Below are 27,885 nucleotides of genomic sequence, written 5' to 3' on the forward strand. Positions count from 1 at the left end.
GCACTTGCTATTGGGTGGTTGGGGGATGTTTGTCACAGTTTCAAGAGCAGTTGGTTTCCTCTGACACATTGGATCGGTTATTATGTGAAACGTTAAAACAAATATGCCCCTTCCCAGCTCCCTGTAGAGCATACATCATCTTCCTCAGTGTCCAGTATCGTCATTGGCTGACAGACAGCTTTACCCACCAGTGAGAAGTTAAACACATGCGAACTAGTGTGATATGAGCTGGTATGAGTGTTTTTATAAGCTTTACAGTGGGATTGGCACAGAGACATGGTTTATTGACATGTGTGCATATGTGTCAAAGAAGAGATTAGATGTGATTGTTGAAATGATTTGTTGTTCTGTGTCAGAACATAATTTCCTTCAACTTTTAAAAAGTGAGAGGTTATTTCCCTAGATAGTCTTTTGATGCTATAAGGATGATGATGCTAGCCTGCATTAGATCTTAAGACGTGTGAACGGTTGGATATTTTGGTGACTACCCAATAACTGCTGAGTGTTTGCTGTTGGTACTTACTGCGTAGAATGGGAACAGCAGGGTCTCAAATGCACAAGACTTAATTGGTTACAGTCATATTGCTTTTTGCAACACAGATTCTGTTGCTCCAGATAATTAGTGTGTTCTCCCCCTTAACTGTAGGTCAATCACAACACATCACTTTATTAAAAAGTGTACCTGCAGAGGTTAAATGTGAAGTATGACTCTATTGAAGAGTCTAAAGAGTGCTATATTTGTTTTGTCTTTTATGTTGAAATTTTAGTTATGAGCATTCGCCATCAATGAGAGAGCACAAGGAAAGGTTCTGTGTTGCTCTCAATCAAACATAGACAATTTTGACTGTTTAATTGGATCTAGTGGTACAGAGATGTTGATGCCTAGAAAGGCCTTAAATGGATTTGGCAATCACCAGGGGCCAGTATGCCCTTTGGTTTTCTAGTAGGCTGATTGTACATGTATAGTAAGCTGAAGTGACGAAGCTTCACCTGCACTTTGCTGTGAGAATGTAAGAGGTGGTTAGGTACAATTTTCTGTGCGAATCACAACGTTAAGTTGAGCTGATCCGGGCTACTTTCGAACCCCCACCCCACACTTGTATTTAAAAGATGCTGCGCTGCACAGGACAATGTGGGAGAGTAAATCAGGGCACAGCTCTGCACGGTTCAGTTCATCTTCTTGTGGAAGCAGTTGTTTGCTGTGGGTAAAGCTGTCTGAAACAGTATTGTACTGTGGAAGTTGTCCGGGCCTGCTGAGCCTCATAATAACCCCCTCTTTTTTTAAGCCACGCCACTGGGGAACAAAGTAAGGTTGCTCCAGTGACAATTTCCTCTGAGCTATGCCATCAGAACTTTAAAAATGTCCTCTTTGTTTTGTATGGGTTTTTTTTCTCTCCAGTTGTTTTATTGTTTTGATCCAAAATGGTTTGTGTGGCTGTCTGCAGGCTGGAACTAAATGCTGCAGATTGAAATCTCAACTGTGACCCAGCTGTGGCTAACTGTGAATCTGCTGCAGAGCTGCCCATCAAGCCTCTCTCCTCTTCACACTCTAGATTCTTGTTTGTTGGTTGGTTTATTTCTCTTTATCATTTTGTCTGTCTTGGGTTTTTTTGTTATTTCAAAAGTTCAGATCAGCCTTTTGTTAAGCTACCTTATGTTTTGCAGATATTTTAGTGTACATAAAACATTTTATTTTTTCCATCAAACATGAATATTTCAGTTTTCTAGTCATGTTACTGTTACATGATGTTGTAATTCCATGTTACCTGACAATTTCTTGTGTTTCTTTTTACATTTATATTTTTATTTCATATGAATTGTTGGCTTTAAGCTTGATGTTGTATCCAGATGTAGATCAGTGGAATCTACAAACAAATGAAAAAATAGCTCCTTTTCTTAGCCAAAGTGATCTCAAGAAAGACAAGGCTTCCCTTAACATCAAATTTTGACTGAGCCCATACGTTAAGCTACATTCACAACATGTGATATTTAAAAAACCTCACTTAGAAACTAGCTTCTAATGATCTGCCACAGTAAGATGAGAATCTGTATCGTTAAACCGTTGTACAATTGAGATGCAGTAGTTAGATCACCACAAATCATTTACATTGAATGCACTTTAAACTTCTGGGCAATTTCTTCAATCTTAAAGAAATGTATTTGTGGTATTCGTCCTTTTTTAAACTGTCTATATAGATTAAAGCCTAACAATCATTGTATTATCATGAAGCACCTTAGAACATTTTGGTTTATTATTTTTTATGGCAAGAATGAGTTATGAGATGTTATTATGGGATGTCAAACAACTGATTCTCCAAAACAAGCTTGATAGACTTAATACTTCCAACTACTACTTGGAGGTAGTACAACTATTACTACTTCCAAATATTTAAATCTTTGAAGATTTTTTGGGGGTGTTTAGAAAACCAGATTTCCACAAGTCAGACTATGTTGGAACTCCGTCATGGCCTCCTGAACAATAAATGGCTTACTTGACAAATTGACAAGCAGAAGTCAACAACTGCTTTCAAGCCCAAAATATGATTCACCAATCTAAAGATATGTACCTATGAAATGTGCAAGCTGACTGGAATATGTGCTTTAACTTAACACGTGAATATGCTGGTTATGTATAGATATGACTTATATAAAGATAATTGTGTATTTTTTACAAATGAGTGGTACTTGTAAGCCAAAGTATTGAAGGCTGATATCAAGCTAAAGAAAGGGGATGCTGACAGCAGCAGGGTTTGCACAAAAAAATACCCCATGCCAAGGTAATAGAGCTTAGTGAATCTAAAGCCACCAAAAGGGTGACATATTACTTATATATTTTTAAGGGGTTCCTAAAAATAGCCCTTTATCAGTATCCTTTAGATTTTTGTTTTCCCTGTACAAAGCAACATGTGAGGTTTATGTGTGCTGGTATGTATTTAAAATACATGCAATTTAAAAGAAAGAAAAGATTTCTGCTGTGCTAAGCAACCTCGCTGAAATTCTGACACATTGTTTTGTATTGTGTTTGTGTTTGTTTCTTTGTTGTTTGATGCCAAAAAGGGGTGTGGTTAAAATAATGCTGTAACATGGAGCATTAATGGAGCTATTGCATCATCTGAAAATGTTAACTTGTTTTCAAAGGCTGGTTTCCTGGAGCGCGATTAAGCGTAATCCTTTAACTAAAACCATCTTTAGTGGATGAAAGTTGTATGGAAGTACTGTATGTTTTTTTAACCTAGATTTGGCTTAATCTGTGATGGCAAGGCCAATCTCTATCAAAAGTCACTTGCAGAGGAGCGTTTGGGTTTGAGCTGCATACTAGTAACACATACAAATACATAACCTGGCAGAGCCATTGATGGATGATACAATACAACACCAGACCTCCCTGTACTCTCACTGTCACGCCCAAGTAGCGACAGGGAGGAACTGTAACCTCACTGGCTCTATGATCCTCTTCCTGTGCCACCTCTAGTTCCTTATTCTCCTGACATTTATATGGACTGGTTTTAAAAATGCTAATGTATCAAGATAATAGCAAATCCTGTCCTCCCCCGCTTGGTGTTTTGGCTTATGTTGTGAACGCCTGCCAAGGCTTCAGAAGTGAGGGAGCTCTGTGTTGCTTTTTTGGCAGTTTCGATTGAGAAAATGAGATCAGTTTTCTCAGTAGCTTCACTGAGTGGAACAAGATAAATGGCTCCATCTAGCAGTTTTCAAAACTTCAGTGTCCACAAAACACATTACTGTTTGAGCCTCAGATACAACGTCAAACTTACTTCAAATGAGAGAAAAAAAGCTGGAGGCACACATTGTTAGGCCTATATTTTTCTTAAGGTATCAGTAACTTTGTATACAATCCACAAACCGGTTCTACTTCATCTAACTTCACCGTCCTACCTCATTGTTACTCTGGTGTTTGTTTGTCAGTGACTGTAAACTATGTGTGTATATTAAAAAAAAATCTATAGGAAAGGTATACCTGGTTACTCTCAACATGTACAGCATATAAAACTTGTAAAACACCTCAGTACACAATATCATTCTTAGGAGAAATCAGTTTTATTACCTGCTTAAAGATGCTGCTGTAAAGGGGTCTCTGCGTGAGGGGTCATCTCTGAATATATATCTTCGCTCTTTGCTATGTCGTGCAGTTGGTCAGTGGTTGTGTTCTGTCTCTGTATTGCATTCTGAGATTTTTACTGGTTGACGGTGCTACCAGCAAACAGTTCAAAAACTGATCTGTCTATCTGACCTCAAATGGTGCTGTTTTTCTATGTTTTTATCCTCATACAGCTATGTTTTATTCAGGTGTGTCAACCGCCACTATCCCCTCAGCTAATCAAATTTTAAGCCAAAATACTTCGCAAAATGATAACCCTGCTATTACTGTATCAACTATATGCTATCCATCCAAATATTGTAGATAGTGATTATATCCTCAGCTGTGAGTTTCAGAAGTACCTCAGAACTTGCTGATTTTCAATGGATGCATCTGCTTCTAGCACCTGTTGTCTACCAATATTACTACATTGTTGCAGTGTATTTTCAATAATATGCATTTTTACTGGTTAGATCAGGTTTCACTATATATATAGTACATGATTATTAGATCACAGTCAGATGGCCGATAAATTTAAAGGATACCACTGTTCACTGGTTGCATGCCAGATTGTCATAAAGGAAATCTCAGTTGGACCGGGCAGTGTATGTTACAGTGGAAGAGGTCCTCAGCAAAACCATGTTCAGTTTGTGTCAAAGTTAAAGTCCAGTTTGTTTTACAGAAGCGGGATTCCATTGGTAGTTGTAATTATGGTGGGAAAATGATATCCATTAGAAGTGATTTGGGAAATTTAAAAACCAGAGCCCCGTCTTTAATATCATGGAGATCATTCTTCATTATACATTCACAAAGACTGTTTTGGGGAGTTCCAGCTTGTCAGATTTGGATTTCTATGTAGTTACCACTTTAATCTCTGATTTCTCCCGTTGTATCTCTTTGTCCCTTACTGTTGTTTAAACAATTCAAATGTAATTTTCAGTGTTAAAATATGAATTTAGTGTAGCAATTTGTTCATGATTGACTTACTGTGAGCTAAGGTCCTGTGTACAGCAGCATACAGTGTCTGGATTTGGGCTTAATTATACAAAAAGTGCATTACTTTTTCTTTTACCCTGTGCTGTGACACCAATGGAATCTTTTCTGCGCCAAAGTCTTTGAACTATATTGAGATTTTTTTTAGGTGGCGTGCTCTACCTATGAGTGTGTATATATTTGTTTTGTTTTGTTTGTTTTTTACTCTGACCATGTCTGTGAACAGGAACTGTGCTGGGGAACCCCTCTCTACTGTGAGCAGTTTGTGTTCAAATACACGGCAGTTGGCTTCATGGAAGCACTTAAGCCATTCGTTGGACTGTTTCATAATGGTTCAATTTTAAGCTTTGCTCTGGTCCAGGGAATTGACCCAGAGAGTTTTGTTTGTAATTGAATTCCTATGCAGGTGTTGGGTTGTAATCACCTGGTACCACATCACTGTTGGGTGGAGGGCCAACCAGGGAGAGATAACTGGAGAGCGTTCAAACCTTTGAATGTGTCTGCGCAGCCTTGAGATTGAGTCAAAGGGGACAATGGCGACATGACAAATCCGTATAGAACTATTACTACAGTTTCCTGGAGTTGGAATTAAACTGAGCTATATTGTACAGGGCTGCTTGGGTATATACCTGTCTGAAATAGTTGTAACTGCATTGCAATGACCATTAGGGGAAGACAGGGTTATTACTGTATGGAGTATTTCCAGTTGGTATGATAATGTGAAAATAATTTCAAGACTATTGCAGTAAACACTCCCTCACCATACTTTAGCCTCCCAGAGGCAACCCTACATTTACCGAAGATGTTATAAGTATATGCGATAGGGACTGTACATGTCTTTGCTAAACCGGCCACACCTCTGCTATGCGAGCAACTCTTTGACGCTTAGCATCCTGTTCTGTGTTTTCTCTTGCTGCATTCAGGAACACCTGTTTAATGTATAGACAAACAGAAATAAATCCAGACTTTTATTCTATCAGCACAAACCTCTTGTTGTCCTTATTTTTTTTGTCTTCCCTGCCTGGTGTTCTTTTGTCAAAGAAACAAAGTAGTGGACTGGTGTTGGAAACTGAACCTGTCTTTATTTTAAATCACTTTTTTTCCAATGTAGAAAATTCAGTGGTTTTAGTGCAGTGCTGATGATGCCTCTGCCTCCACTATACAATATTTGTGTTAATAAGGGAGGCTTTTATTTCATCTATTTTGCTACTGTCTTAAAGGAACAGTTGGCCATTTGGCAAATATGCTTATTTTAGCTAGATGGGAAGATGCCACTCTCACGTCGTTAGCCTAGCTTAACATAAAGAAACGTAGGGGGTGGAGTCTGGCTGTTTTCCACTGTTTCCAGTCTTTGGCTAATCTAACTTATTTGATATTGGCTGTAGCTCCCTATCTAACAGACAGATTTGAGAGAGGTATCAATCTTCTCATCTAACTCTCCGCAAGAAAGCAAACAAGGGTATGTGCCAAAATGTCAAACTTTTCCCCTAATTGCACCGCCATCAAATGAAATCCAGAACAAACTGAAACAGACGGCAACACTTTAAATCTAATTTTCTGCAGCATCGTTGACAAATTGGTGTGAATGTGCCCTATTGTTCGCTGTTAAGACACATTTTCCAAAGTTACAGAGGGCTCTGAGTGTGTAGTAACTTCTTTTCCACAGATAATATGTTCACCTCAATCTGTATATTTTAAAACCACCAAATCAGGGTTAAATCTGGTCAATAGCTTGGAGCGCAAACCTACCTCACGCCTTTAAAGTGTTAGTTTTTTACACGGGAATACCACTTAACTAATGTCAAAAGAGTTTTTATTTTCAAATTGATGGCCATGTGTGCTGAATGGGTTTCAAGAGGCCTTAATGACCCCTAGGCTAATGCAAATTTCTCAGCACACAGTGACTCTGTAAACCTTTAATTTAAATGCAAAGATTACAATTACATTTTGAGTTTGCCATACAATGGTAACAAATTTACTTTTAAAATGTCTAACCCAGGAATCTGATTCCGTGAAGATGGACAAACTTCCAGACAGACAGAGGCAGCTCTGTTGTTATTTCTCTAATAACTCGTTCCTCCTTACACAGATCAGTGTTGCTGCGTAAACTCTTGGTGCCTTTTCGTGCCACATCTGACACCAGCTTTCCATCCTCAAAGTCAACTTCTGTCCACATAACCATCAGTCCCCGTCTCCTTCATATCCCCGATGCTTTGACTATAGATTTGTGTTTGAAGTTTGGTTTTGTTTTGGAGTGCATGTGCATCTGCCGTGAAGGTGAAGGATTAACCGGCAGATTGTCCTCAATGTCAGCCACAAGATAACAGGAAGGTGGAGACCAACAGTTCACTGTACTTTATTTGTTCATTCAGTTCCCATGCTGCTGGCCTGCCTCTGTGCCACACAGCATGCCGATGATTGGCAGCGCTGTATCTAACATTTCCCATGTCCAAACCATATTGCAATATCAACACAGCGGCATGAGAGCAAGATAAGACAGAAATGGGGTGTTGACATATCAGATTGCTTGTAAGATGGCTTGTTTGGAGAGGCTTGAATCTAAAATGAGCCCCGTCATTGAATGCTGGATTTGGCTGAGTCCACATTGGAAACTGATAGGAAGTGGTCACTGCGAAGGCCATTTCCTCCCTCTTTCCTTATGAATAGACTGAGCTCTACTCACTCCCTCATCTCCCCATCCTCTCCCCTGTCTGGCACACTGATGCATTTCCATATATTACTGCCTCTGTAAGCAAGTGTGTCATGCGCCCAGGCTTTTCCTACAGCCCAAGGGGACTTTGCAATGTCATTATCGCTAAAGCCTTCCACATGCCTGTAATGTATTGCCGCCTGGCTTTATTGGCAGCACGATGATTCAGTGGTGGTGATGATGGATTAGTGCCGGCTGGGTCGAGCTGGGCTGGGCTGAGCTGGTCCAAACTGGGCTGAGCTCTGCAGCCTCTCTGTCTGTCGCATAAACACCGTGTCCTCCTTACACACTGCAGTAGAGAGGGAGACATATTGCATTTATGTCACACACACACACACACACACACACACACACACACACACACACACACACACACACACACACACACACACACACACACACACACACACACACACACAACCTAATGAATATGAATATCTTTTTACGGGGCTTCTTGGAACATTGTCTGATTCATCTTGTCCACCTTTAGCTTTTCATGCAGACATGGTGCACATAGCAGCGCTGCATAATAGGTGGCAGTAAAGCATTTTCTTTATGACATTGTTACTGTTTTGAATGTGAAAATATAACAGCTTTTGTTGCCTCCTGGAAGGGGAAGTTCAGAGAGGGTGCGCTGGGTGCATATGTTACACAGCGTGACAAGATTTGATGTTTCAAGGGGCATACACACTCGTGCACAGTTTAGAGGAAGGACACACAGTGGCATGTTTTATTACTGAATATGAAACACACTCCATATAACACAGCCACCCGGTCTAAACTAAACTTAATGGCACACTGGCAACCAACTATAAGGCAAAACTCAACTTTCAGCTCTTGGTTGCAAACTTTTTCAGTTTCTTTCCGCTGTACACTGTCATGGTGACCTGGCTCCAGCCTCACTAAAGGGAAATAAATGGGCATTAGTCTTAATTTGTTACTGCTTGCAGTAGCGACTGGCACTTCGGCTGTTAACCTCTCCTGCCCCGCAAGACACAAGAAACACACTTTGGCTACAACACGTGTCTGTACAGGAGGTTAACGTACAATATGTATCAGTCAAGTACACAAAATATTCAGCATAAAATGCACAAGCATGAATGGGTTAAACAACATTCACAGAGTTGTCGGTTAGTCTGCCTTTGCTCTTGGGGGAATGTTTTCTCTAGTCTATAAATCACTGACTGATACAATACACTGACTTTGTTTCCATCTGACCCACACAGACTTTCGCTCATCCTGCAATATTTCTCCCTTAAAGGCTGTAAATTACTGTAAATAATTAGAAAGTGACGAAAGAGTCGAGCTTAGATTCTTCTAATTGAATCTCGTTCGTGCTGTTAGTGTGATTATATGCGGAGCACTGTGTCTGATTTCTTGGAGATTTGTTTTTGTTTTCCATTTTAAGCAGTTGCACATAATATACACAGCATTCATTTACATCTGTATGAAAAGTATGCAAGAAGAGTGTTCATTCCATTATCTTCTCCGTTGTCAGTGCTGAACCATACATTATTGCTTTCTATATTCCCATCTCTGCTGTTATGTTTATCTGAAAAGTGACTTCAGGGTTAACAGACAATAAGTTGATACTGATTCATTCTGTCTTTGATGCCAGTAATGCACAGGGATGAGCTACCAATCAAACTCACATTGACTCTTCTTCCCATGCTGCATGTCCCTGCATTGTCAGTTAACTGTATGTATGATAAGATATGCTGGTAAGTCTTGACTGTAGCTGTTCAATTTCTCTCCGCTGCCAGCGTTATTCAGATGTCCTTATCATTTTTAAGAAGCTTATTGTGCTGGTTCTATGATAAAAACTGGTAAAGTTCGGAATCCATCAGCCCCTATGGTAAGTGGATGCAAAACTGAGCTCACATACCCTCAATACACACACATGCACACGTACGTACCTGAGTATGCCCAAGTGCGCACACACACAGGCATACTTAAGCACAGAGCCTCCAAATGGCCTCTATTAATGCAGACGGCTCTCCCAATTAACAAGATTCAAAGCGATGATGAATTTTTCATTCTCTGAACATTTAAGCTAATTATGGCCCAAATGAAGCAGGTTCCAGTGAATCACCATGGCAGGGGCTGCCAATGGCAGCCAATGTCACTGTCACAGTGCCACTCTGCACCACCACCCTAATCACTACAGCTGCTTAATATTCATCTCCCACTGCTCTCTCGTCGCCTCACTCACCTCTCCTCTCCTCTCCTCTCCTCATATGTCTTCTCCTCTTTTCTCCCCCCTCCTCTCATCTTGCTTCCCGCTCCTCTCTTCTTGTAACTTTAACTCCTCTCCTTTCTCCACTGACCTCCACACAGCTTTTCTTTCTCTATGTCTCTCCCCCTCAGCGCTTCTCTCTCACCATAGATGTGTTGTTTAAAATGGAAATCAACTAATTGCGCTAATAGCATTTTAATGATAATTTAATGTCGTAAATAAAGCTTGTTACAAGCCACCCAATTTTGTTGGATTTCAAGGGCAATCAATCTGTGTCCGATATGATCTGCTCACCTCCTTGATGATGGGTGTGGGATGTCTGCAGTGTGTTTTCACTCATGCAAGCCTACAGATCTAACTTTATTTATGTTAACATCTACAGATCCATAGAAATAAGCATCACTGAGTGGGAAAACCTCATAACTGTGCACATTCAGACCCCACTTTAAAATTACTATCCAAGCCATCTGTTTGTAGACCAGGGGCTTTGAAAGTCTGAAACTGTCAATTTATAGACGTTTATTCACGATGGACATTGGAGATACAGATATATATCTCATATATATATATATATATATATATATATATATATATATATAATGTGTGTATCATGTCTGTGTGTGTTTGGATTTGACTGAGTTATAACTCAGAGAAGGAGTATGAATTTGATGGAAAGTGTGGCTCACAGCTCCTTCTGTTGTAGCTCAAGATAACTTCTACATTCAGTTCATGCCTCAGAAGCCTTTTTATTTGTATGTTGTACTTTTTTTCCCGTAAAGCTTTATAGTTTGACATTATCCCTTTTAATCCTGTGGTCAGTTTTGAAGCACAAACGTTATGCCCAGTGGTGATTTGTGCCATTTTCTTGTTTGTTTAGTTTTATCATAATCAATTCTCCTCAAGAAATTTACATACCTGAGGTATTTCAAGTCTGCTTAGCTGTGTGAGTCATTGCTCCCCATTAACAAGATTAGATTTACCTTGTAATCAAAGCTGAATAGTTCATTTTCCATTTAGATTCTTCTGCACATTTTTATCAACCATTCCCCCGGACTGAACATATTAAAAATGATGCAGAGCTTTAGCTAGAAAGAGAAAAGAATAAAGTGCCATGAGAGAGAAAAACAGTTTAATTTCTTTTTTTATGTTCTACCGGTGGTTATTTAGCTTAGCTAGCCTATTTATTTAAATGTTAATGTGAAGCTGCCTAAAGAGACATGGTGGATCAGCCTGAGAAGAGAGCAAGAATTCAGAAAAAGCTGCGGTGCTGAGTGCCGGTGTCGTCTGAGAGGGAGGCAGAGCGGGGAGCCGATTGAGCGACAACGATAACTCTCTTTCGGTGTTGGAGTATAATTAATTAGGTGTGATAAATTATACCATTTCTAGCAAACCCTGGCAGCACTGGCTCACGCAATCTCTAACACACACACACACACACACACACACACACACTCAAATACATGTGCACTCTGTATCTCTCTCCTCTCACATGCACGCTCACACACATGAATGGCTATGCATGCATGTCAGTATTCCCATTAGATGAACATAACCACATTGCACGCTCTTAGTCCTCCCTCTCAATTTGTTGTGTACCAAAAACTGAAAATAAACAACATGGATTATCTGTCACTTTGCAATCTCCCTGAAATCCATCAGCTTATTCTTTTTGAAGAAAGTTGTGTCAGTAACTGTAATGTGCTGATTGAGCACCCATAAAGGTGAAATACAATATTCTCTACCTCTTTCAGTGCTAATAGCTTCATGCTCTAATAACAAGCAAACTCCTCAGCTTTGTTTGGAATTCACAATAATACATTCATTTCATTAGAAACAAGAAAGAAAACAATGTGAACAGCAGATTTTAGTGAAAACATATAGTAACATTTTCCAAGCTTAATTGTTTCTTTCTGCATCTTCATGCCACAGGATAAAATAATCCTGTGTAAATAAAATAAATCTCAAAGTATTATCATGAAAAGTAAGGGAAATCATCTCTCATTCAGCTTTTATTTTCACAGGGTGGTCCAATGAGAGCAGTTCAAACTCTTTTCCGTTGGCACTGTGCGTACGATAAAAGAAAGGCAAAAATACAACGTAAAACACACAAGACAGAAAATGAAGGATAAAATTGAGGAAAGAAAGAAAAAGTTATTTAACAAGCAGTAAACAAAATCTGAAACACAACAATATAGGATAAAATTAGCCATGTTTTCAAGTAGGAATAGGAAAAACTTCTTCATTTAAAATAGTTTCCACAAATGTCTTTACCATTTAATTTAAAAAGGATGGGATGAAGAGTTAGCTACAACGTTTCATTTTAGAATAACAAATTGAAGTGCTGAATCAAAGTAAAACATGGATCAACAGAACAACAAAAGAATGCCTAATTGCTTTTTCTACTGGTCTCGTAACGTAACTGTGATTCTCAGAGTGTCAAGGCAATTGCTGAAGTGCTGTTGCTGCTTCTTCTCAGGTAAACACAGCCCACACTTTATAACCCTTCTTTCAAGCAAAAGTGGTCATTTAAATTCAGTCGAGTATTTATTTTCAACTTAAAAAAAAAACAACTTCATACTCTGTGATTCCCACTTCACCTCCTCAGTAACCACCTTGATGGCAAAGAAGCTTTTTTTTAACCGTGTGATGAAAAAAGAAGTTTCACCTTCTCTGCAGTGAGATTTAGATTAACTGCTTATCTGTGGCGAGATGCAACAAAGTACTACTATCCTCTAGATATGTGCAGTGTTTCACTGTGTTGCAATGCACTATGTCAAACCACTCTGATATTAAGCACGCAAGATTTAACAACCACCATTGTTCTTGTTACCTAAGTTATTTGACAAATATCTGTAATTAGTAAGTCTTTCATCGACCTTTAACTCTTGACGTCACTGCACAGTTCCGATATCTGACGGGATTCTGGCTGAAGACTAAATTGACACTTGTCTGCCCTCCTCATTGTCAACCTGGACCCCTAGTCCATGGCTAAGACACACACACATACACACACAGAAACACAGGGCCAGCAGGTGCTTTTAATGGCCTGGTGTTAATGAGAGTCTTGTTTAGAGCTGTCAGATGACCCTGGGCCATGCAGACTGACACCAACTCCATGTTCACAGCTTCAGAGGTCACCACACGGTCCGTGTAAGTGTGTGCGTGTATGGGTTTGTGTGTGTGTGGATGCTACAGACAGAATCATTTATTACACCTAATTAGATTTCCAGCCAGTGCATTGACACTTTATCAGCACATTTTTAATCTTTGGTAGTTTAATTTTCAATCAGTAAAGTTGATATTAATCTCAATAAATCTTATCTACGTAGTCTATTCTCACCACCACAAAAAAGGGTCATTCTCATTGTGTGTCTCTGTGCCCTCTTGCCTGAAGCTAACCGTCATGATATAAATATTCTAAAAAGAGACAGGCTTATAAAGGAACCTAGAAAAAAATCATTTAAAAAGGGCGTGAGTATTTTGCAGTGTAATTTTCTACTCTGTTTTCATTTATATAAATAAAATTGTATACAATGTACAAACACAATAATAAACACAACACAAAAGTTTCCAGATACAATAGTAAACATACACACACACTAAAGGTCCCTCATATGTTTATGTAATACCCATTCTTAATACTAAAACCCAGTTTTTCCATAATTGTACCCACACCATGTGGCTTTTTTCTATTCCTACACTCAGTTTTCTAATAGCATGACATTAACCACAGAAGAAAACTACAAAAAGTGTCATTGTTAACCAAATTAGCAAGCACAATCCATATTTTTCGAACAATCCTCAAAGGCATAGAGCAATGGATCTGATTTCATTTTATAGTTAAAAAGTCTTGTCATTAGTTTCTATTGCATCATCAGTTGCTTCACAAATCATTGTAAAACATTTGCTCTATTTTCCAGAGGATCCATTCCACCCAGTTGCTTATTCAACCACAGTCTTCTCATAATTCTTTCTGTATTATGTGTTTTGAAGTGCTTTATATAATTTCCCTCTCAGTCATGTTACACCATCTGAACCAAAACATCTGCTGTGTGGTTTTTATTGCTCTTTTATTTGTTACAGTATTTTTTATTTGAGTACAGTTCATAAGAGAATTTAAATAGAAGTCGTTAATGTTGATGGAAATGTCCCATCTGTTACACAACAGTTCGCAGGAAACAGTTCGTTTTGTTTGATTTTGTGTTCTGTGCCTTTTAGATCTGTTCAGAGCTCACAGATGAAGTTATCTGTGTGGCTGAAGCACGTGTTAAGATTTTGAACTATTATACAATAAAGTCTTTTTCAAGTCCAAAGAGAGCTTTTACTTTTCCCCCCTCTTCTGTGTTATTTTCCTTCTGTGTCCCCAGCCAGTGTTTTCCAACCTTTAGCACACTCGCTCTTAGTCTTTCTTTATGTGTTGACAGTGAGAGTGTGATCTAGCTTGCTGTGTGGAGACCAATTCACAGAGTTGGAAGGAGGGAAGTGCCTGTGTTGGTACCAAGCTGCGAGTGTGTGTCTGTGTGTGTGAGTGTGTGTTTAAGTAACGGAGACCCAAGCTGACAGTTTGCCAGCAGCCTTGCACCTGCACACATCTAGGTGTTGATCTCAGATAGGAGGGGGGTGAAGAGGGGAAGGAAGAGGGGACGTCAGGCAGAGGGAGAAGGAGAGGAAGGGATCCAACACGAGGTGTTGGGGGTGGATGAGAAAAGACTGATGAGGAACAGAGGATAGGAACTCTGTGACATATAATATGTTTTTTGCATATACACGCGTGTGTGTGAGTTTGTGTGTGTGTGCATGCCACAAGTGAAAGGAAAACGTGTAGCTATGTGACAGGCGGGACAGGAGAGCCAATTGGAATGATGCATTCTTTCATAGGTAACTGCCAACACCAGAGCGCAGCCAGGGCCTCATTTGTCAAAATCAAGGAAATACCGTTACAGCGTGACGTTTCACTCTCTGTCTCTGGCACACACATCAACAACCCTCTGCTTCAGGATGCTACTGTAAGCTGGTGGTGAATTTAATTAGGGTTAAAAAGACAAAAAGGGGCTGTAAGACAGGGAGAATAAGTGTGTTTGTCTTCTGTTCCATTTGTCACTTGTCTATCTATATCCTGCCTGACTTTTATAATGTTGCTGAGGGTGGTGCTGTACGTATGGATATGCTCTCAAAATAAAATATATTAGTACAGAGACCATCCTAAGTTTCTCTGCTCTACATTTATTGGCTGTTGGTAACCTTTTAGTTAGCAGCAGTGGTGAGTTTGCTGCTGACTGCAGAGCAGGGAAACTTAGACAAGCTCTCTGGAGGAACACTCAACAGTATGTCAGGGAACTCCATGACACTGTCAGCAGAACAGACTGCTGGGTAGCCTGAATTATTGAGGTCCATAGCATTGATAATTTAATACAGTCGGTCTGTTTTGACAGGGGATGGTTTAAGCCAATAGGAAAAGAAAAGAAATGGACTTTGCATTCGGTGTGACACGAGGGGATAATAAAGTTCCTTGTCTGTTTGTCTGTTGCACCCTGTATGTAGGCATCTATTGCACTGCGTGACCTAGTTGAGATCCTGGTAGTGGAAGGAAGGAAGAGTGAGAGGAAAAGAGACAGACAGATGGGAGAGGGTTAATTGAAGCTGACATGTGTCCAGTGTTTGTGTGTCCCCAGATGACACGAAGCTCTCGCCCATATGCTCGTGTTGCCTTGTTCACTCCCTCTCTTCAGCCTCCCCCACTATATCTGATACGCAGTTTTTCACGCCATGAAAATGAAGACATGTGAAGTTGTTATGAATTGTTGTTTTTCTGTGTTATCTTTGTCACTAATGTTGCTCTCTTTCTTTAGTGCATGTATGTGCTGCATGTGTATGGGGGTGGTGATGGTGCAGTGGATAAGACTATGCCTTTGGTGTGAGACACCCGGGTTCAATCCCCCACTGTGACCCATCCACCATTGTGTCTCTGAGCAAGACACTTGCTGGTTGCTCCAGAGGCGTGCGACCTCTGACATGTATAGCAATTGTAAGTCGCTTTGGATAAAAGCGTCAGCTAAACAAATAAATGTGTATGTGTGCCTTTGATGTGGATATCAATATGTGATGCCTGTTGTGTTATTGCTCAGTTACTTCTTTTTTATCACATTTTTTTATTGTTTTTTTAACATATACTTATTATCCCTAAGCCCATCTCTCCCAGCCTCTTACCAAAAACATCCCATTCTACGCAAAAAATAAAAGGGAGTCAAAATGAAAGAGTTTTGAGACGGTCTCTCCTGGAAGACACTCACCGTGTTGCACTCATTTGTAAACAGGAAAAGTGATAAGTCTCTGACTTAGGTGTGGGTGTATTCAATCTTGCTTCACCACAGCACCAAAAACACTTCAAAACTATGTTTCATATTACTCCTTCTTGATTTTTGATTTGATCCTTATCAACTACTTTAAGAATCTGTTGACTGATTCTTGTACTTAACAGGCAACCTTAGGCAATTCAGTGTCCACACAGTAACCATGCCATGCGGGGCTGGCGTTGTGCTGTACAGTCCCCAAAACCTTTGAATAGACATTCTGATGATAGCATGCTAACATGCTACACCTGACGTCCACGTGCAGCCCAAAGGTCGCAACCGTGCGGACTGTATGCATTACAAGCGCCAACAATCGACAACACCTATGATACAAAAGCAAAATAGACAATTGTTTTGCTTACTGTTTGTTTGTGCTGTATTCCATTTCCTTGTTTTTCTTGTTGTTCTGCCAAATACAACAAACAAAAGAGCTATTTTCCTTGCTGTTGTGAGGTCGACATTTTGTTTTGTACTGAGCATGTGTGGAACAAGCACAAACCCCGATTGGAGAATGAAGAAGCGTGTGTACATTCGCTTTCAGTGTGCATGTCTGGAGCTGTCCACGTCCACATTGAAGTATGAACAAAGCTTTAGTCTTGTTGCTTTTGCTTAATTTTATAAATATTTACTATTTATGTTACTTATATGTTATGTTTTTATATGAAACCTTTAGTAGAGATATTATGATAAAAAACCATGTACCATTTATGTAAGGTGTAAACCTGTCAAAAACATGATCTGAAAACAAACAAACCAATGTCCTCCTTCAAATCATCTCTTAAAACTACTTTTTTATAGAATTCATTTATTTCTTTTTAATTTGCGCACAGTGAGATAACACAAAAAGTGACATAAATAAAGTTTTGTATTCTTACCCTTATTTTCCCTTACCCTGATTGTCTTTTCTAGTTTTCATTTAGTGCATCATCTTTGCACTTCCCTGCACAGCTGTCAGTGAAATGTTGTAACTTCTTCCAGCAACAATATATTGTATCATGCTAGAGGCCCATGTTTACAATCTATACAAATCAAGGTTACCATAGTTATAATTTTTGTTATTATAATTTTCATGTTTCACCATGGAGATTGCATTCATTCCGTCTGTCTCTCTCACTGTGTCAGTCTGTCTAGTTGTCGGGATGTGTCCCAGCAGGCTTGCCGTAGACTGGCAGAGTGTTGATCTGACTGTCAGAGGGACTGGGGTTCTCCTTTGCCAGCCTTCCTCTCCTCCACTAGCTGACAGACAAGGTCAGGGACTCATCCTGCCTGTCTCTCTCAGCTCCTGACAGCCTTTCCTTTGGGAGACAAACCCCGGACAACCCTGCACTCCCTGGCACGCACCATCACCAATTAATATTGCATCACCATTTTCTAATCCGCTCCCTCAGGGCCTACTTCTCCGGGTGTGATCAGGCCACCTCGCATCCCTGTGTCTCAACCTCCCCCGGCCTCCCTTCATAACAGGGAAAGGACCCTTAGAAAAAAAGATGACACCACATATGGCTCATCTTTGATGTTTTTGGGTGTTGTCTCAGTTTGTGTTTGTGATTTATTATCTTTTAAGATTTTTTCAAGACATCTATGTAATTTATATTTGTTATATGTTTTAAATAAAAGGAAACTAAACTCCTTAAGGGTTAAGAGGACCAGACATCACGTGGATGGTCTCAAAGGATCCTTATCTTTATTTTATTTGCAAAGTGAATTCAATTTATCTTCTATTTCAGAGATGAAGGGTGGCTAGTACTGCACTTCAGTTTTAAGTTTATTTTGAACCGTGCTAGCGGTGTGGCTCAAGGGATGGCGATGGTGGTCGTCAGTCCTTTGTTACAGACTGAAATATCTCAATAACTATCAGCTGTATTGCCACGACATTTTGTTCCAACATGCATGGTCCCCAGAGGATGAATCTTACAGATTTTGGTGATCCCTGACTTTTCCTTTAGCACCACCATGAGGTTCAAATGGTTTTGTGTGAAATACTGTATGCCAGCAACAATTGAATGGGTTACACAGACTCAGGCCACCCTCAGGATAAATTTTGAATACTTTAGTGATCCCTTAACTTTTCATCTAGCACCATCATCAGGTCAAAACTTCAATTATTTGGTTTATGACCACTTACCAATTAATCCGTACATAGTAAAACATTATGGGAATAATCACACTCAGCGACAATTTGTGTTTAGTGCTAAATAGTAAATGTTAGCATGCTAACATTTTATGATGATGATGAACACTGTAAACATTATACCTGTTAAACATCAGCACGTTAGCATTGTGATTATGAACAGGCTAGCCTCACAGAGCTGCTAGAATGGCTTCAGACTCTTAGTCTGTGTGGTTCATTTTATAATAATAATAATATAATCTAAAAAAACATTTCCAACCTTAAGACTGTTTAAGATCCATCAAACTTACCAGTGCCATCTCAAAAGAAATGGTCCTGGCACAATTATGAAACATAAATTATTTAAATTAGTGTGTCCAAAACCACTGAGTTTGCACTGTAAGTGAAATATAACACAGTATCAGTCTCTTTCTGGTGTGTGAAGCATAGGGCAGACTGATCAGACAGAGATTATTTTATGGATTGCTTCACGATGTTGATACATTTTATCATCCTGATGCCCCGTGTTAGTTTGGGAGTTGGGAACATGACTTAACACTCTGTTCGATTGCTAGAACCGAGATGAGGAGCACATTGCCATTTGTTTCTGCCTTGTACCTCCATTCTTCAAACTCTGAACTACTTGCAGTGAGAGACATAACACCTCCTGCGACCTTACTGGATGACTTATCCTCCTACCTTGGGGACTGAGTGATGTGCTTGTGGCTCTGAGAATAGCAACAGTGCTGTCCGCCTGGGCTGGGGTCGGGAGCAGCTCGGGCGGTGCAGTTTATCTGAATCACAGATCCTGGCTCACACATTTGACTCTCCCTCTCTTACATACACACACATACAGTCCGCTGATGTACGGACTCACATGCTATTGCTTAGTATAGCATGATGGAGGAGCATAGGGGCCGTGTGTCACACCTTGGCTCTCACCTGGCCTCTCCTCAGCACTGATGGATTTACACTGGCCCTGCAGGGGTGGCATACGCACACACATACACACACACACAGATTGAATCACTTGTTCTTGGTCTGTTTCTTCAAAAACATCAGCCTAGAGGGTGTGAAGGAGAGGGAAAGAACAGAGGAATGTCAGCCAGCAGATACGACTACTTCTTATATCCCACCCTCTGCCTCCTCCTCCTCCTCGTCTTTGCTTCATCACATGAGAAAGATATTTGAGGAGCTGTAGGTCCATGTGTGGCTGATTTTATTCTGAAAGCTGACTTCCAGACAGCCTTTTTGTGTGTGTGTGTGTGTGTGTGTTTGTGTGTGTGTGTGTGTGTGTGTGTGTGTGTGTGTGTGTGTGTGTTCGTTCCACAGATCGCTAATCTCTCTGAAGTCCTGTTTGTTCTTCAGGTTTGCCCCCACTACAAACATTTCCCTGATCAAAGCTGCTGAAAAGGCCTGCCACTTCAAACAAAGTACACACACCCCACACACACACATATATATACAGAAATACACATACGCATCCATTCCAACATAGCTCTACGGCCGGCATGTTGTCATGGCAACCACATTAATCCTAAACCAACCAGCATGCCATGCTTGCATCAGGCGAGCCAATCAAGAGAACGAGACAAACAGGAGTCATGAGCTCAATTACCATTTCAATGCTCGTTTATTCAAGTGTAGAAGTTTAATTTCATCGTGGACACACAGTTTATGCTATGAGCCTATAATATAGCTATTCTAAAGTATAAATGTCAGCATTCATTCAAGCTATTTGTATAATGATGAGGATTTCCTGGTTTCATTTAAATTCACATGCTGTCTTCTGCCACTCTCCAGCTTCCCTATATATGTTTTTCTTTTTGCAGCTATACAACAATCCACATTTTTTTTTAGATATTCCAGAAGTCATTTAATTTCCACAGATAAGCACTGATGTTATCTGAGAAATTTGATGTCAGCTTTATCAGGGAGTCATATTAACAGCAGGTGTTACACTGCGTTTAAATCCTTTCAAGTTAACTTACAGAGAGATTAGGGAGATGGATAACTCCCAGAATGTTTTACCTTTTTTAATCACAGAAACAAAACCAAAAAAAAATCTGTTGATTTATCCTGTGGGTAGAATGAAATCTCTCTTTCTTTTAGATGCTGTTATTCAGTAAGAGTTTGGGCTGGAATGTAGAATTCACCATAAATATCAATTAACTGAGGTAAGATTCAGTTTGAGAAATTACTGTGTATTTATTGTACAATAATGGTGTTTTGATTATTCTATAATGAGTTTGGATTCTCATGTTAATGATGGAAGCTATTTTCATTTTCAATTAAGACAAAGAATGAGCAAAGACATTTCCAGCCTTGTGTGTAATGGTAGGAATAATGAACAATACATAATGAGTCTGTCAACACTCTTCTGTGTCACAATGGCAGCTGATCTGGGTACCCCACATTGTCTATGCAGTGACATAGTCACATGCACATAGCATCTGACATCTTTCTCTAACCTACTGGATCAACACCTGAATCAGAAGGCAAACAATTAGTATCACTGGACACCACAAATGATTTTATCTCCATCAGCACCAGCTGACCCGGACTTGAACAGACAGATTGATCAATTGTGATAAGAGCTGGATTGTAAATCAATTGATCAACTGATATTTGCCTATTGCAGATGTATCGGCACTGGTGTAAATGTCAAGCTGACAAGTTTAGTTTTTAACTGTAAAATGGCACAACAAATATCGGGGTCACAAAATAAAAAAACTAAAACTAATTTAAAGGATCCATCTCGAAAGTTTGGTGTGTTTGAGAAAAGATATTACTATTGGTTGATATATCACTATCAACTCAGATATGATTACCGGTATAAGAATCCAATCAGTCTGGCTTTTGTTGTGATGCCCAAATCGTTTTTGATTGACATCTATGTCCTTTCAAATTTCCTAAAGAGTCTTTATGGATTGCAGTGACAAATTACCTGTTTTGTTGTTTACATATGAATAAGAATGTCTTTGTAGTTAACCTCTGTATCTTGCTGCAGTTAAAAGTTTCCTTTTAACTGCAGCAAGCTAATTTGACAACTACAGGAACTACAGATAGAGGATGCAGTACTCATCTTGGGAAAATAACAAAAGTAGTTTAAGTTAATCAATACTTAAATTATGTTGCCAGTTTAAGATTGTTCAATCAATGATTAAGAGTCATCTAACAACTGTCAGGACCGGGAGTCCAGAATTACTTGTATGCTAAGAATAAGTATTCAAATCTCAAATCTTTCCAGCATCCCAAAGATTGGTTAAAGCAGCCATATCCATCAGAGTAGAGAAACTGTCTCTCAACCGGGGAGGAGGTTTGAGACACCACTTATTCCCCACTTACAAGGTTGTCCTTTCATCCCTTTCCAGTAGAGTGAACAAACGGTCGCATTTGGCCTTATGTGACAATGCCAACGATGGTCGTTCAGACGTGACTCCAACAACCATGATGACATTACAACAGCCAGGAGCACTAATGTACCAAGCTGTATCCATCACCTTGACAACAACCCCACACAGGTGAAATAGCTGGGATTCCCTGCCAGTCGGTCAGAACTGAAGAAGCCTCTTGGATGAGAAGTGAAGAAGAAGTGCAGCTGCCCTTGATTTTAACCCACCTTGGATAACTATGACCTGGATGAGCATGCTAATTTAAAACGCTTGACAGGAGAGAGTGTAACTATCTGAGTAAAGAAAATGAAGAAATGCCTATTACTAGAGCTGATATTCAACTTAAAGCTTTGGAAATCACTAAAGACCTGAACATACCCACGATTGAGTTCAAAGTCTGTGTAAACGATTGATGCACCGAAATGGACATTCAGGACTTCTGGCCTGGCGCTTCCTGTCAGACTTCAGAGAGAAGCTACTGATTCTGATAGAAAGATGATTCTCTTTGAGATGGTAAAATGGAATTAGAAAGACCTTCGGGCTATATATATACATTAGTCATGTTTGCTGTATTTGTTTAAATAACTCGAAAATGTGATTATCATATAAGTTTTGTATGGATATATTTAAATTTATTTTATGTCATCATTAAATACAGCATATCTGCCGTATCTCATTTTAATCCAAATACAAGTGTTTTAAATAGGTTCTGATTTTGAAATTATCGGTATGAAATTATTTTCGAACCTATCTAGGACAGTAGCTTACATAACGCATATATAATACATAGTGTTTACATTGGTCATTAATACTGAGTAAACTGCTTTCCTCCAACTCTATTCTGGTTTATCAGTGAGCTGGCTGCACTAGCTAACCTAGCTTGCTGAGTCTTCAGTACATGTAGCTATAATTATAGACTGTTCCCTTGGACAGCTCACTCTTTAAAACAGCACCGCGGACTGCATGTCACAGTTTTGTTTCTGACGTAAGAGCTTTCCAGCCAGCTAAGGGGAACAGAGTGCCACTTTGAAAATAGGACACACGACTGTCAAGGATAAAAATACCAGAAATTGTAATGGTGGAGATGATAAAGACTGCTGTTGGGAGAAACCAGAAGCAACAGAACCCTATTTACTTGTGTGTGTGTGTGTGTGTGTGAGAGAGAGAGAGAGAGAGATAGAGAAAAGGGACTTTAAAGAAAATTGTTCAACATCTTATATTCTTATTTGCTTTTTTGCTGAGACTTAGGCCCCATCCACACTACTGCGTTTTTGAATTAAAACGGAGACGCAGCCGCTCATGCTCGGCTCTCTGATTGGGTCTTATAAGTCATGCAATTCAGAAACACTATGCTACTGACCGGGTTTTTGACTTGGTATTTTTATTAAAATATTCTGTACCGTGCAAGTAACACTTATCTGCCTACACTTGTACTGTGCATGCCAGCCTGACCCTGTCCAAAATTCAAGAATACATCTTCCAGCACTTTTAAAGCTTGCAAATTCACCTGTTGTATCTTGATTGTTTTATTTTTACACAAGCATTAATAAGAAATTTTCAAAAAAAAATTCCAGGAACTTACATGCTGTAACTAGTCAGTTACAGTACAAACTAATCAGTACAAACAGTATATCTTGGCAAACAGTCCAGCACAGTGACTTCCCTAAAGCTAGGGTAGGCAACGTAGGAGAAACCAGCAAGAGAAGGCTAGATTTTTAAAGTATCCAACCAAAAAAAATCCCAATTTATTGGCCATGCTTATAACAGCAGATGTTATATGTTAAATGACAGCCACTGATACCAGATATTTTTCATTTTTGGGTCCGAGCATTTAATTTATTGATTGCTGCCAGGATGTAAAAAGAATTTCAACAAATATTACAAAAAATGCTTCTAAAATATATTGCCTGCCCCAGCTTTAAGTCTTGTTGTCACACTGAAGTTGCCAGGCTACCAGCAAACATAAGTACTGGGGTAAACTGCTGTTTGTCAAGAAATAATTTTACCTAAATAAAGCAAATAAAGTAACTATTCTGATCAAAGATGAACCAAATCAAACAAGAAGAATGGACATTTCTGACTTCCTGACCACCCCAGTGTTAGTATCAGGAAAGACTTTGTAGTAGACAGCAATGCACGCTGCAACTAATGATACATCTCATTATGTGTTTGTGTATAAGACAAAGGAATACTTGTTGCAACACAGCCATTGCAGTGTTGACATTATAGGAATGGATAATATTAGCTCAGTGGACCTCCCCAGCTATTCATGCTCATGGCTTTGCGGTCATCTGTAAAGGCAGCAGCCGCAGTATATTATACTAATACTAACAGCTTATAGGATCTTAACTATATGCAGAAAAAATGGCTTTATCTTGGCCAATTTTGGGTGTGTTTGCACTTTCTGCTACATACAATTCTAAATTGGTATAACATCAAGAATAATAAGCTGCAGACATGAAATAATTATTTTTGCTCAGTGTACAAGTTTTGTGAGCCGTTCACATCTGGAAACAACTGCTTGTGTAAACTGGGGGCATTTTATCACATTGTCTGTTATTTTGTTATTGTTTTTGGTTGGTCCTGACGGCCTGTTGATTTGAGTGGAGCACTAAGTGGTTGTTAATGGCACAAACATGACTGTGGTTTTAAAATAGCAGACCGCCCATTAGGCTGGTATTAACAAGGTAATGGCCTGGTACTAAACTGCTGAATGACATTATCAGTGCCACCGAGCCGAGCTGATGCACGCATGACCGCGCACACACACACACACACACACACACACACCGCATACAGTTCTTCCAAGTGGTTTGAAAACTCTATATTTGTAGACTGGTGAGTGGAGCAGCAGACTAAAAGTGATCTACAGTAACTTTGAGTTGCTGTCGAAATGTGAAGAGAATGAAAAAGTGATGAGAGACAAGAAAACAGGTATGATCGAACAGAATAGAAAGGAAGAAAAATTGACTGAAAGACATAGCTGGGAGGTGTTACTGTAGTTATTAAAGCTGGTAAGCACTAGGGTTGTTTACCTCAGCCCGGCTGTATTGTTGTGGCTCAGAAATTATTGATAGGTAGGAAGAGACGGAGTAATAAAGAACTACACATCAGTTCTGTCTGTACGTCCAAGTGTCTGACAGATGGGCTCTAGTTACAGCTTCTTTCTAAAAAGTAGAAGTGCTCTAAATGACATTCAATAATAATAAAAATAATACTACAATTTGTATAGCACTTCTTGCAAAGAAGCAGCCCAAAGTGCTTAACAAAACAAGGTCAGATGAAAATAAACATTAAGGTAAAAGTTAAAAAGATAGGGCCATAGCAGTTCGAAGATCCAAGGAGAGGGTGTTCCACAGTATATGGGCATAAAACCATAAAGCAGCCTTACCATATTTCTCGTGGAACACTTTATGAACTTCTTAAATAAAGGCTGGGAAATAAAAATAATTTTTAAAAAGAACAAAATGTGTCCTTTTTGTCCATATAGTGCTCCAGTACAGGTACACTGGCGGCTTTGGAGGAGGCTCCATAATCAATACTCAATAATCAGTCCTTTAAAACAGTTACAACACTCTCCCAACCTGACAGATTTGATATATAATGAAAGAACAGGACATCTCTATAGGTTTAACTAAAACACATAACTTACCAGCAGTGTCAGCTTCTTGGGTGACATGACCATGTTCAAACCTATACCAATTTTATGCAGTTTGTAAAAGTTGTGATCGCAGTTAGCATGTTAGCAAGTATTGCGTTAACATTGTTAATACCAGCACGGCTAACTAAAGCTAATGTAAGACCTTTAGTTCAGATTATCTAAAAATACAGGCATAGGAAAATGGAGCCTGCGGGCTTAAGTACCTTTATCTTCTTGCCTGCTCTCTTCTTCGAGGCTCTTCTGTTGTCTTATTTACATGTCCAGACAAACATGATCTTCTCTTGTCAGACATCAAGCCTGACTGACCCAGCACAACGAGTCACTCAGTCAGGAGTCACGGGGAATTCTGAGCGTGCTGACGAATACGTTTGTTTTTACAGTGAATTTTTTCCACCACTACCAAGCTGTAGGGGGCCCTCTGCTGGCCATGGGGCTCTATGCCACCGCAAAGGTTGCTTAGTGGCTCGGCCGGCTCAGCATGTAGCCGTTTTGTCCTGTAGTATGTTGCATTCTCCAAATACACAATCATGTGCAGTATACACACACACACGTACAAACACACTCCTACACTGTGGTGTGGCGATAGGGCAGCACAGTAGGGGGTATATCCCTGGGAAATCATTTCTCCCTCTCCTTTTTTCCTATTTGTAACTTGTCCTTTCAAGCAAGACGGCCCTTAAAGTTCAGTGGCGCATTCTTCAAAAAAGGCTATTACTGGCTCCCTCTGATTCTGTATCATGCCGCGCACAGACCAGCCATCCCTCCTTTTTATGTTCCTCTCCTCCTGTCATCATTTTCTGAAGGCATGAGAGGAGAAGTCCGGGTTTCAGAAAGGCCTGTGACCAATGCCTTGAAACCCTAAGCAGTCCCTGCCTCTGACTTTGCACCAGACGTCCATATCATATTGCTTTTGATACTTGACAGCGCTCTCTCTTTGTCTCTCTCTCAGTGAATCTGTCTCGCCCTCTATGCCAACTGTCTATCACACTCATTCTCAACACTTACAGGGCCCCATAAAACAGTGTGTGACTGTAAGAGATACGGGTTGCTTCTGAAAGGCCCTGAAGACTTGACAAAGAATAAAGGTTCACATAAAAGACAGTGGTCATGAGGCTGAATTTCTCAACCTTTTCTGGCCTGAGTATAATGGTTGTCTAGTTGTCATATTACAGTATAACATATGTGTCTTTCTGTTTTTGAGAGCATGGATACAGCCCCAAATGTATTTCCGTTTTTCAGATGAATGACATTTTTAAAAATAAATATATTAAAATATATTAAACAAATACATTTCTCTCAAAAGCCTCAAGTGACAAAGTCTGACAAGGTCAGGTTGACAATCTGACACGCTAAAGAACATAATGGTTCATTCAACCTTGGTTGTTACAGCTTTTGATTCAGTGAACGGCAGCAAGGCTCCCTGGTGTAATTAAACATTTATATCTTAATATGGTTCACCTTCAGTAGCATATTGATAAACATAAAGTATTTTTCTATGCCACAGGCTATTCAACCTGTTGTGTTGTGCAAAGTTATGAAAGAGCAGCTGGACACCCCATGAATATCGTTGCTGATCTCCAGCGGTTTCACCTCTCACCTTGATGCAGTGATGGATGTACTCCAGGGTGTGTCAGCAGGGCTGGGGAGTAACGGATTACCTGTAATGGCGTTATGTAATCAAGATACAAAAAAAGTAACTGTATTCTGTTACAGTACAGAAAAAATAGACGTAATCAGATTAGAATTTACAGTCGCCAGTAGCGCTGTATGTGTGTTTATACCCTCGCCCCGTCATGCAGACTCTGTATGGACTTGTTCCAGCTCTTAGTGAGTGAACACAGCAGCTAAACCGGGACCGAGCACAGCCTCCAAGACCGACAAAGTCCAGTTTGACCACTGGGAACACAGTACAAAGGTGGTTTTCTTGCCGGATTTGGCCCTTGGCACCCTGGGGCTGAGTAAGCTAATACAAGCACTAGCAGCAGGGCTAACCGACCAAGCTAACTAGCCACAGATACAGGCAGATAGGCAACAGTTAGCAGTTTAGCAAAAAGTAAAGCTGTGTAAGTCGTCTCAGTACTGGATTCCCTGTTGGTCTTTGCGGCTGTGTTAGTTGCGGTTCATGCCATGTTCACTGGGAACCTGCTGAGCAAGGATTTGTTGCCTGCACGCTGGGCTCCGGTTCACAATCATCACTCCCTGCTGGGTCCCCGACCCCTGTCCTGAAAACCTCCAGTGCTTGAGTAAAGGTGTAAACACCTTTATACAGTCTATGTTAACACTAACACTCCCCCGGTGCTCCAAGCTCCCAGTACGGGCAGAGCCAATCTGACC

General features: G+C 39.9%; 2 protein-coding genes across 6 annotated transcripts in view; both read left to right on the forward strand.

The window, feature by feature from the left end:
• The window catches only part of bend5 (BEN domain containing 5), a 39,974-nt gene extending 33,899 nt beyond the window's left edge, over positions 1-6,075 (forward strand). For all 4 annotated transcript variants that reach the window (XM_046048786.1, XM_046048785.1, XM_046048787.1 and 1 more), the window contains one exon: positions 1,446-6,075. In XM_046048786.1, the coding sequence (XP_045904742.1) occupies positions 1,446-1,456 (11 nt within the window). In that variant the 3' untranslated portion in view covers positions 1,457-6,075. The remainder of the gene's footprint in view (positions 1-1,445) is intronic.
• agbl4 (AGBL carboxypeptidase 4) overlaps positions 1-27,885 on the forward strand; it is a 317,541-nt gene that overhangs the window by 242,302 nt on the left and 47,354 nt on the right. The window contains exon 7 of one of the 2 annotated variants that reach the window (XM_046048777.1): positions 17,508-17,633. The exons of the other annotated variant lie outside the window; for it this stretch is intronic. Within the exon in view, the coding sequence (XP_045904733.1) occupies positions 17,508-17,633 (126 nt within the window). The remainder of the gene's footprint in view (positions 1-17,507; positions 17,634-27,885) is intronic. 2 annotated transcript variants of the gene reach the window in all.

The sequence above is a fragment of the Micropterus dolomieu genome, linkage group LG05 (assembly GCF_021292245.1).
Source record: "Micropterus dolomieu isolate WLL.071019.BEF.003 ecotype Adirondacks linkage group LG05, ASM2129224v1, whole genome shotgun sequence".
Classification (NCBI taxonomy): Eukaryota; Metazoa; Chordata; class Actinopteri; order Centrarchiformes; family Centrarchidae; genus Micropterus; species Micropterus dolomieu.